The sequence below is a fragment of the Copadichromis virginalis genome, linkage group LG5, assembly GCF_057382275.1.
Source record: "Copadichromis virginalis isolate Kocher_CV1m ecotype Utaka linkage group LG5, C_Virginalis_male_GT1.1, whole genome shotgun sequence".
Taxonomy (NCBI): Eukaryota; Metazoa; Chordata; class Actinopteri; order Cichliformes; family Cichlidae; genus Copadichromis; species Copadichromis virginalis.
The window spans coordinates 31,440,503-31,452,672 of NC_140622.1; the positions used below are offsets into that span (position 1 = coordinate 31,440,503).

At 40.8% G+C, this 12,170-nt stretch overlaps 1 protein-coding gene across 3 annotated transcripts in view; it reads left to right on the top strand.

Annotated features, from left to right (window-relative positions):
* LOC146710070 (plasma membrane calcium-transporting ATPase 1-like) overlaps positions 1 to 12,170 on the top strand; it is a 128,110-nt gene that overhangs the window by 69,511 nt on the left and 46,429 nt on the right. For all 3 annotated transcript variants that reach the window (XM_085457322.1, XM_085457323.1, XM_085457321.1), the window contains exons 4-7: positions 8,048 to 8,245; positions 10,917 to 11,174; positions 11,373 to 11,498; positions 11,894 to 12,019. In XM_085457322.1, coding sequence (XP_085313448.1) covers positions 8,048 to 8,245; positions 10,917 to 11,174; positions 11,373 to 11,498; positions 11,894 to 12,019 — 708 coding nt within the window. The remainder of the gene's footprint in view (positions 1 to 8,047; positions 8,246 to 10,916; positions 11,175 to 11,372; positions 11,499 to 11,893; positions 12,020 to 12,170) is intronic.

Below are 12,170 nucleotides of genomic sequence, written 5' to 3' on the forward strand. Positions count from 1 at the left end.
GCATATCAAACAGGTCCATTTAAATGAAGAAGAATATATTTAGCTGGCAGTTGTAACTTTTTAAAAACTTTTTTTGTAGGAGATCAAAGGTAGGAAAGATGTCCGAGACAAATTTTAAGTTTTAATAATTTATTTTATTATTTGAAACTCAAAAACTGTCTTCTTTTTTTCCACAGTAAGGTGTTGGAAAAACCATCGTCGATAGTCAAACTCATAGGCTTGCCTTTTTGCATGGACAAAAGGTTAAACAGCCTCAAAAAAAAGTAATTTCTGTTTCATTTGTTGTTAAATATTTGTCGCCTACTGACATGCCCTGCAGCTCGCTGTACCACTTCTGCATGAACTCTCTGTTCAACAGTTTGTCTTATCACTATTTAATGATAACATTTTTGTGTGAGCAAAAGATGAAACAAGCGAAGCCCTTTGTAGAAAAAGCCTTGTACCTTGTGTTGGATTTTGTTACTTTATACCTGTTTCTTTTCTCAGCTTAAGGGTTTTGAAAAAATATCATCAGAGGATCTTTGACTCTGAAATGTAAACCGAGAAATAACTGTGCAGTTTCTGAATTTATAAGGCAAAGTATAAGAGAACTATTCTCGCACAGCTTAAATCAGTGCTGTGCTGGATGGGTTTGGCTCATTTTTACAATACAATATTTACTTCGTTAATACTAACAGTGTATTTGTATCCATATCGGAGTATACAGGGGGACACTTGACTTAAATTACTTCAGGCTCCGTGTAGACGTCTGCACGACTGCCAGTTTTTAGTGATTATGTGGATTCATCCAAGACACAAATAACTTCTGGATTTTAAACCAGCCGTTAGTGCAGCGCCTCAGTCCATCAGCTTTGTGTGTTCCTGAGTGCAATTGTTTAAAAATGAAGCTGTAGACTGGTCTCATACAAACTCATTCGTGCCCTACTGAAATGAAAGTTATTTTCAAAATCTTGCTGATGGTTATAAAAAAACTTGACAATTAATATCCATGAACACAAACAAATAAATTGCTTTTTTGTTTCTAATCCACATTTTTGCAATGAGAAAGGCTTTTGGGTCAGCAGATTTACCTGCAGTTACACTGACTTCATTATTTCAAACAGTGGCCATGTTTATTATGAGTGTTCCCCACTGTATCTCTGACAGAAAATGGGTAAAAGCATAATAGGTTCTCTTTTACTGAATGAACCTGTTCTTATATATAGCACTTTTCTACTCAAGCTCTTAAAGCATGTTTATACAACATGATGAGCACTTTCTTTCTACGTTTAAGTGATCTCTATCAGACATTCACATTCTGATGAACACATCAGGATTATTGGAGTTCGGTATCTCGCCCTCTTATTTTTGGCATGCAGAGTGGAGCAGCCAGAGATTAAACAACCAAACTTCCGATTAATAGATGATCTGCCCTACCTCCTGAGCCACTCCTAAACTAAATTATCAGTACAGGGTTTGTTATTTTGTTATTAGATCCGGGTGTGCGACTTCAGCATGAATTGTTACTGCTGCTGTTTTTCTCAATAAGTCCAGCTGTGGGATGGTGGTGAAAGGAAAAAAAAAACAAACGACAAGGTGGAAGAACCACAGAGAGGATGAAGGAAACGTGAAGCGGTTTTGGCAGCATGGAGGACAGAGAAAGGACAAATAGTCCTCAGTCTCTGTAGTGGTGTCTTTTTGTAGTAGAGGAAGAATGAATGAAAGTGAGAACTGTGTGGTGGCTGATAAAACTGTAGATTGGAAGAGTTCTCATTTTGGATCGAGGTAGCCCATTTCTGCTGGAAGCTGAAATTTCCAAACATCTGTGACTGGCGAGTGTGCGGCGGTCTGCTCTTCTTTTACTGGAACGTCATCTTAGAGCTTTATTGTGCATCTCCATGGGGACGCTTGCTAACAGGAAGCTGATGCCAAGCACTAGATGAAACATGATTTCACAATCACAGCATTAAATGGGAAAAAAACAGACTCATATCGTTCAAACCTTCAGTAAAGGTGCTCTGTGATTGAACTCATCTTTATTTTAATCTGACAGCAGCTTTCAGTGACAATCACTGGCCTCAGCATGATCAAACTGGACTCCGCACTAAACCACAGTGTGATGAAACATGGCCGATGGTGCCTGTGACAGAAAGTGTATTTTTAAAATATCGGAGTGTGTCATAGCTCATCATGAAGATATTCTGTCCTCAGCTCTGTTATGTTGTGTCAGAATTACTGTATATTTTCTTATCCCACTGCATGGTAGGGTGCTCTCATTTTTATATTTAATATGTGTCATGTCACCTTTAGTTGCTAAAAATAAAACTATAAAAAAAAAAGGCAAAAAGCTTGGAAATGATCTGTTCAAAGAATGCAAATGGTTTGCAGCATGTAGAGATTTAACAAGTGCCACATTAGACAAGGATCATTAAGAAGTATCCAAAAAAAACTTCATTCCTTATTTTCTCATATTTATACTGGTGAACATTAATCCCTATGAGCCACAGATTCAGGGTTCAGACTGCTGTAAATGCCCACTTTGGCAGTTTTGTGGGGGGTTTTTTTGCTCTTGGGTCTGTATTTCTAAGCAAGTTTATGTCGTGGTCATCTCAGGCACAGAGCTCTGCCTGCCTTCTGATTAAACCAACAAAAGACAGCTAGCTTAAAGGCTAAAGCTGCTTGTTTTAGACAAAAGATGAACTGAGGTGCTGTACCGAGTAGGGCTGGGCGATATGACCCAAAATTCATATCTCGATATTTTTTAGCTGGATGGCGATATAAGATATATATCTCGATTTTTTTCTTTTTAAAGCCATAAGTTAAGAACAAAAAGAGAGTTCTAGTCACACTGTGTCCCAGATGTCACACGGGCACTTTTCTTTACATACAGCGTAGATGTACATGAAGAAATTACTCAAAAATAAATTATCAGCATTTATTAAATAATCATGGTCCATAAATAAAAGAAAACAATGTTGTTTTTGTGCATAACAAAAAGCTCACAATTGTGCAGTCAAAATGTAAACTAATAGACGCTGAGCATAATAACAAAGAGACAGATTTCACTGCTGCACCACGTCTCTGAACAGGTGCCATTTGTGGTCCTTATACACACACAGTACGGTAATATTACGTTGAAGCACAGTACGTATCACTCTGCGAGGCTCCTCCCCGGTAGCCGTAATCCTCCAAGACAATCCATCAAGCGGTGCAGCTCCGTAGCTTAGCAAAGTCATATTAAAACATTTTTTGACAGATTGCTGAGCGCTGTGTACCACATAAAATCGGTTCGCGGTCAGTAAGCACAACCAGAATTCATACATAAGGCGCACTGTCAAGTTTTGAGAAAATGAAAGGATTTTAGGCCGTGCAGCCCCTCCGGGCTGCATGTCGTTAGCGCGGTTAGCTCGTTAGCACGGTTAGCTCGCTAACGGAGATTTTCCGCTTTCATCTTGTCATTGCCTGCAGGTGAAGCTATGGGGGAGGCGGAGTTGTGTTCAGTGAAGGAGAGGCAAGGCCGAGTAACGTTGCGTAGAGACAAAAGTGGACGAAAGAGAGGCAAACCTGCGGCTCCACGAGTATAATTATAACGTAACATAGACTATATCGATATAAACGATATTGTCACATCTTATATCTCGTATGAAAATATATCGATATTTTTAAAAAACTCGATATATCGCCCAGCCCTAGTACCGAAGCTGATGGAGATTTAAAAAAAGGGTGATTTTGAACCGTGAATTATGCAAAGCGTGAGTCCAATGATAACAATTTACAATTTGTTAGCATTAATATTAACTCATTCACTGCCATTGACGTCTATAGCCGTCAATTGCAGTGAATGAGCCAATGGGTTTAACTCATTCACTGCCAATGGCTGGCAGTGAATGAGTTAATATTCAAATATTTTTTTAATTGTCAAAGTTTATGTTTTCAGATCAGCTTACTTGATTCAGAATTAGCTCATGCTATTTAAGGTATGATAGTATAAAGTCAGCTCACTTAGTTGATTCACTACCAGATCGCAGTCATTCTCTGACCTGTTGGAAACGATGAGTTTAGCTACAGATACTTGTACTGTCAGTGGGCTCAGGAGCATCCACTGTCTGTGGGACAGCCAGTGTCTGCTGATAGATTTTTGAGACACAGAGTGAAAATGTGATATATTTAACATCCACACACAGATTCACTTCTACGCACATCCCCTACTTTGTGTCTTTGCATAGGTTTTGATTGGGTTTGGTGTGAATATGCCGTAGGATCACCTTACTTTAATTTTCTTTAATCACATTTCACCTCTACTGTCTTAAGCCGCCTCACATCTCATTGATCTCACTGAACTTATTTAATCTCAACTTGTCTCTTCTTATCTCTCGTTGTGTCCTTTCTCCTTATTTTATTCCGTCTAACCTTATATCATTACACCATCCACACCCCATCTCTTCTTCCCTCACCTTATTTGCCCTCCTCTCATCTCTCCTTTACCACATCTAATCTCTCACCTTATCTCGGTCAGCCTTGATGTGGAATATTTCTGCCGCTGAAGCTGTCCAATTAAGATTAGATGGCATGAAACTAGTACATCTGTGTGTGCTGTGTGTAGGCAAACCCTCAAAATGGCAGAAGCTAGTGTCTCATAGTTTCACCTCATTACTGCATCCAAAGAGGAGTGTGACAGACGGGGGAGAATTCACGAGGAGGAGAGGAGGAACTCTTTTTTTTCGGTCCGTCTGGACAGCATCATCAGAGAGAGCGAGAATAAGAGTCCGTTATTAAAACATGTGACGGCAGAGACATGGCTGAGCTCATGTTCATGCTGACTTGGAGGCTGTCTTCATGAGAGATCCTGGCAGTGGGGTCTGTTAACATTCAGATCACGTTCCACTGCATACCTCCCGATTTCTCTAAGAATCCCCAGCAGCCATGTTGGTGCCCGCGTGACCATGAGGAGGACGTCTTTGATGATCAGACTTTAGTGGAAAAATACATAATTAAACAAGTGGTTACACTATTTTTCCATTCAGTTGTATGTGTGTGTCATTAAAGTTGCAGCAAACACCAGTTAAAGTTAACGAGAACACGTGATTTTAAAGAGCTAACTGTTGAGATTCTTCCGGTGAATGAAAATCAATACAGAAACAAGCTGCTGATTATCCATTTTTAATTAGCAAACTGCAGTTGGTGTTTTTAAAATCTAATTTAAGCCCAGTTTCAATAAAACCACAAGTAAGGAGCTCTGAAGATGGATGAAGCCCTGGTGTCTCCGTCTTTCTGAGCATCTGGGTCGACTGGGAAATCTTTTTGTTTGTACTATCTTTATATGGAGAATGAATGAGCAGCGAGATATGAGCCACGGCTGGAAAATGACAGTCACAGTTCTGGAATCAATAACTCAGTGATATTGTTTGTTCCTCGGTAAGCAGAGGTTTGGGAGCAATCTCTGCAGAGTGATAAGAGGAGAAACATTGCCATTTTTCAATTCGGTGAACTCATTGATTAGTTGGAGAAATCCAGTGACTGACATTAGCAGAAATTTGATGCAACTCTGCTAGAAGGGATGCTTCCACAAAAATAGCAAACACCATCTGCAAGTTCTAATGGTGTGTTTAAGGAAAGTGTTTTACTCTTAAACAATAAGGTTAAGTAAGGTGAGGTTTGACTGCAGTTACAGAAGGTGTTTTCAGACTGTTTTGAGGGGAACGTTATGAAAAGTCCTTCTAGAAAACAGTGCTGAATAAACATTTACACTGCAACATAGAGCAAATGTTCCTGTAAAGCAAGATGACATTCCTTGTACATTCCTCCGCCTCTGACTGCCACCCATTACAAGCGGCAACAATGGGTTTCCTTCTCCCTTAGAGATGGGGTGTGGAGCCATTCGAGAGGGCCTCGGCGTGCAGCTGCTGCTCCTCCACATCAAAAGGAGCCAGTTGAGGTGATTCAGACATTTGACTAGGAGGCCTCCAGGATGGCTTCTAGGTGAGGTATTCTGAGCCTGTCTTACCGGAAGAAAGCCCCGGGGTAGACCCAGGACTCTTTGGAGAGATTTAACAAGTTCAGTCAGTATTATCCTTCGCTCTCATTGGTAGTTGTTTCAGGTGCTAATCTCAAAATTTGCTGAAATTTGTGGACCTTTAATGGTCTGGTCAGTCTCTTCCTGTTGGAACGCCCCTTTAGACACAAAAACCCAGCCACTTTAGTCCACCAGTAGTTTTTTCACCTTAAACTGGTTGAATGGTAAATGGCCTGTATTTGTATAGCGCTTTACTAGTCCCTAAGGACCCCAAAGCGCTTTACACATCCAGTCATCCACCCATTCACACACACTGATGATGGCAAGCTACATCTTAGCTACAGCCACCCTGGGGCACACTGACAGAGGCGAGGCTGCCAGACACCGGCGCCACCAGGCCCTCTGACCACCACCAGTAGACAACGGGTCTTGCCCAAGGACACAACGACCGAGACTGTAACTTGTGTTTGCGTGCTCTCCCTGTCAGGTTAATTGATGATTCTAGACATGCGGTTGACTGCCAACTTATCCACAGTCTGCTGCCTCTTGCCCAGTGTCGGCTGGGACAGGCTCCAGCTTTAGTTTAAGGTTTTGATAAGCCTTAAATCATGATTGCTGCAGTATAAAATGTGTATCATCTGTCAATTTGTTCATTTAGATTTCAAATTTGATTAGCGGGATGGTTCATTAGTTTCCTGTGAGCAACTCATGCAGACTGGGCTGGTCTGAACGGGTGGTGCTGTGTTGACGTGGAGCAGATTGGCTCTGGTGGAGCAGCAGATTGCGTGTTCAGCGGGAGGGGAACTTGGGTCAGTTCAGGCTGCTTTGGTTTCATCGCTGCCGCACACACACACACACACACACACACACACACACACACACACACAGTGGAGGCCCCTGACCCGGTGACTGTGATCAACACGAGGGGCCACAGAATAAAGCTGAAGGCTGGCAGGATGACTGCTTTCTTTCTGCTTTCCGCTAATATTTAGGTTTCCTGTGATTTTCAGTTCATCACCCTCTAAAAGTTAATTACATCATTTCTCTTTGGTTGAACTAATTGCAGCCCGTAGACGGTTGTAACTTTGAATGAAGGGTTGTTTTAGAGGTCGCAAGCCGCAAAAGTTCAGCCGCTGTTACAAAACAAAGCGAAACAAAAAGAAACGTTCAGGAATCGTCACTGAAACTTATAAAACAACACACCCCATCACAGCTGCTTATAATTCACCCTTGATCAGGGGAATTATTTTTCCAATCTTTGTAGCTGAACCTGAGTGTACCAGATTTCTGACCTTTAGGTCATTTTTTTTGTGGCGGAAATGATGAGTATGTCATTGCAGATGGTTTCTGGGTGGAACAGGTCTGTTTTGGTGAATTGCTCAAATAAGTACTGTGTGTGGAAATGCTGCAGTCTGCAGCAAAAGGGGGCTGATCGTGACTTTCTATTACTAAAGTACATCTTCTGCCCTGTGTGGTGAGTTAACATAATAAAGTTTGAAGACAGGAGTTAGCCTTTGACCCTTATACACAGCTGCTATTGCTGCTGCTGATAAGCTGTGGTGGAAAAAGCATGTCTTGCAGAACAAGATTGTAATAGTTATATTTCAAATTCATTGAGATATTTAGGGCCGGTGAACTTTAGCACTATAAACAGCATTGCTCTAACTAAATATTAACACAGCAACACACTTCAGTCTGACTGCAACACTCATTCACCTGCAACACAGGTACACACAGAGAGACGTCACAGAAATACTGAAAACGGAGTAAAGGTATATCTCTGCACAGTTCTTTAAAATATTAAATAATTTCAGTTAACAGAAATAAAATAAAACCCAAGCCTTAAAAAAAAAGTGCAAAAACTCAAATAAATTGATATAGAAAAGTCCTTGTTCTTTGTAACTGTGTCTGTATGTCTGCACTCTTTGTCATGTTGCTGGATTCATTTGACATTTCTCCAAGTTTCCATCCACATGTCAGAATAATTACTGTCTTACTAAAGAACAATAACTAATGTTGATGTCAATATTCATGACCTTTCGGTTGTGTCTGCAGGTCTGTCTGGTAACCCTGTCGATTTGGAAAAACGTCACACGGCATTTGGACAGAACTTTATCCCCCCAAAGAAGCCCAAGACATTCCTGCAGCTGGTGTGGGAAGCTCTGCAGGACGTCACGCTTATCATTCTGGAAATCGCTGCAATCATCTCACTGGGTCTGTCTTTCTACCATCCACCTGGCGGTGACAGTGAAGGTCAGTGTAGATCGTCGTAGACGCTGTGTCTTTACCCATTGCTTTCGGTACACTGAAGACTCAACCTGAGCATTTTAGCTGCTGCCAGCTGGTGGTTTTTCAGAGCCAGAGATGAACATATATGGAGAGGTGGCAGTGCTAAGTTATCAGTATACCAAGCTGCACACATAGACATAACAAAGAGGGTTGTTTCTCCAGTGGAGTTTTCCTTCCCACTGTCGCCAAGCGCTTGTTTGCAGCGTGTCGTCTGGTTTTTGGAGTTTTTCTCTGGATAATTTTATTATTTTAAACGAATTAAGTTAAATTAATTAAGAAATGAAATAACTGCTAAGACAAAACTACCCGTGGCTTAAAATAGAGGGAACTCCAACATTAACCAAAGTAAGTGAAGCTAACTTGGAGGAGAAAACCACCGTTTTATTAGACTCCCAGGAAGAGAAATCATTTCCTTTGTGAGGTGGAAGGCAACATGGGTTAAACACCTGAAAAAGGCAAGCCCAGCAATCAGGTGACTGGCTGGGTTGGTCACAGCTGAATGGGTGTCATGCACAGATGCAGATTAATTAGAGCACTGTTATAAAATACTAGAACTTGATGTGGACACTCAAGTTTGTGAAATCTTGTGAAAGAAGGCGACATGGGAGTTTCAAATGAATACCATACATGTATCTACTAAGGGGCTGACGGGTAGCACCAGCGGCCACCTGTATTTTTTTTCTATATCCATGTTGTTTATTTTAATTACATGCTTTTATCAGGTATGTTTTTCTGGGTAAATTATAAGTGGATTTATTTACTTTCATTTTTACGTAATCCACTTTTATAAAACAAGAAATCTGATCATTGATTTGTTTAAAAATGTCAGTAGTTACTGGGCTAGTTTCCATTACTGTCAATTTTTGCATGAAAATGAAGTAAGAAAATAAAGTGGTGCAGAAAACAAACATCTAAACGTGACTTTCTTCAAGTGTTTACACGCAGATACGTTTTATGTCATGCAAATAATGAAACAATAATTGTGGCAAGAACTTCATTAGCTCGGTGAGCCTTAATTGAGTTGGCTAAGAGAGGTTAAGAACTGCCATCAGGAATTGTCACTTGATGACAATTCAGAGCCTGATAAATTATCTGAGTCTTTAAGCCTCGTGGTAACACTCACACATTCACGGGCTCCTCTAATCAAGTGAGTGAGAATCTGAAAATGAAGCTGATGCCTACGAAGCAGGGAAGGCTATAAAAGGAAATCAGAGCACTTCCAGCTTGCTGTCTAAAATGTCATTCAGTAGTGGTGGTTGATGGGAGCGCCAGGAATCGAAACAAGATGTCTGCAGAGGAGCAGCAACGGGAATGTTTAGCTGACACAGAAGTGATGCTGCACTGTTTCGCTGCGTGGGGTTCATTCACAATCAGGGCCCACATCAAAGGAAAAACCTCACCTGCTGCTGCGTCACAAAAGTCAGTCTGTGTGGTCAGCAAAGCAGCATTTGGATCAGAGTAACAGCTGCTGTGTGCAGACTGAGATAAAATATGTTTTGTTGGCCTTAATTATCAAAGCTCTGTTTGCTGAAAAAGGGAGCAGTATGTTTGTGGATTGTGAAGATGCTTTGCATGCAAGGGAGTCTAAAAATATCTAGAAACAGGAAATTATCTGCTAGTCACGAATTTCTGAAAGATGACAAATTAGGAGAAGAAACTTTTTCAGCTGATTAAAGGTTAAGGTTTTCCAAGCTGTGATAATCCCATAGGGGTTACTGAAAGCCCAAACCTTTGCACGTCCCACAATTACTGCATCTATTCCAAAAGTAACATGTATTTATTAATTATTATTATTTATTTTCAGTATTCTGATATATGTAGGTAGTTGGTTTATATTTTAATTTATATTATTATTTATATGGGGATGTATATATTATATGTACTGTAAATAAAGTTGTTTAAGTAAAGTTTTTGTTTAGCTTTTGACAGTATTCCTGACTGAAGGATACAGGTCATTTTTGCTTTTTGCTAATTTGAAAGACGGCTGAGCAATTAATTAAATTTTAATGATTTTACAATTATTAAAGCAGGATAACTGAGATACAGTTGTTGTGCAATGTTGTGTTTTGTGCCTTAATAAAAATCCAAAAGAGAAAAAATTATAATGTGATGATGTTATGCCTGAGTGGAGCATATTCCACTGGTCTATGGTTGTCACAGCAATTTAAGAATTCAGATGTGGGTTTTTTGTTGCGTCTCCAAATTCTAAGTAGAAAGTCTGACTTGAGAGAGCATCCAGATGAAAATTGCAACTGGAAACTTGGAATTTCAGGATTCCCACTTTAAATGCACAATACAATACCATATGTCATCTTAACCCTCTCCAGGCAGACGTTGCAGATTTGCAACAGTTAAGACATAACAACCTGATTAACCCACATACATATTTTATGAGGTTTTTTTACTCAGAAGTGCCACTGCAGGACTTGGTTGTGCATTAGCAACAAAAAACTTAATTCGGGCTTGAGAGGGTTAAACCCCATCACAGCTTAGAGCTTCTTGCCTTACCTGTTCATTAAATCATTACACAGTCAGCCATTATTGCCTAACCTTTCCAATAAGAGCTCTCCATCTCGCCATCTGTCTTTGCTGTTATGATGGGATTTGATTTCAACATGTCCTCATGTTTTCACAGCATGCGGCGCAACTTCGGGTGGCGTAGAGGACGAGGGCGAGGCCCAGGCTGGCTGGATCGAAGGCGCTGCCATCTTGTTCTCAGTCATCATTGTGGTCCTGGTGACGGCCTTCAACGATTGGTCCAAGGAGAAGCAATTCCGCGGGCTGCAGAGTCGCATCGAGCAAGAACAAAAGTTCACGGTCATCCGCAAAGGTCAGGTCATCCAGATCCCTGTGGCCGAGATCGTGGTTGGAGACATCGCTCAGATCAAATACGGTATGAAACGCAAACATTGTTATTGGTTATTTCATGTGATGTTTAACTGTCAAGCTTTTATGACTACAGCAACAACCTTTGTGGAGCTGCTTTACAATACAAAATTTAAATTTAAAAGGACTCTGTGTAAGATCCTGTTCAAACCCTGTGGCTGATGGGGGAAAAAGATTCTGACCTATCTGATCGATCTGCTTGCAGGAGACCTGCTGCCTGCTGATGGTATCCTGATCCAAGGCAACGACCTGAAGATTGACGAGAGCTCTCTGACAGGAGAATCTGACCAGGTTCGCAAGTCTATGGAGAAAGACCCCATGCTGCTGTCCGGTGAGTGCCTGGAAAACTGTTCTCCTAAAAAAATCAGGTTCACGGTGTTTGACTGGAAGATTGATGTCCTGCTTATAACACAAGAGCTGTCTGAGACCCCGCCAAAGCTAAAATTTCCCATGTATGAATTCAATCCCTTGATTCAGAAGGATATCTGGATGCAGAGTAGGGCTACACAGGAGTGCAAGACTATTTACCTAGAAAAAAAGCAACATAAGTAAAAGCATGTCATTTTAAATATTCAGTAATGCGTCTTAAAATGAGATTAGATGGATAAATAAGTGCTTTGACATTGATTTAAAATGAAAACAAATGACAGTAACACAGTAACAGTTTTAAAAAATAAATAAATAAAGCTTCTTTTTTGACTCGTAGCTTTTTGAATATTTCCTCAGGGACCCACGTGATGGAGGGATCAGGCAGGATGGTGGTGTCAGCTGTCGGCCTCAACTCTCAAACAGGCATCATCTTTACTCTGCTGGGCGCCAGCGAGAACGACGAAGAGAAGAAGGTCAAGAAAAGTAAGACATGAGACAAAGCCTGTCACACATGTCAAGAAACACAACATATGTTGAAGTGTGGAAGGTCATACGAGGACAGTAAGTCTGTGAAGTGTGAGGAAAGTTTGGCTAGAACGACTGTCACCGTGTCAGCTTCTGAATATTTCTGAAC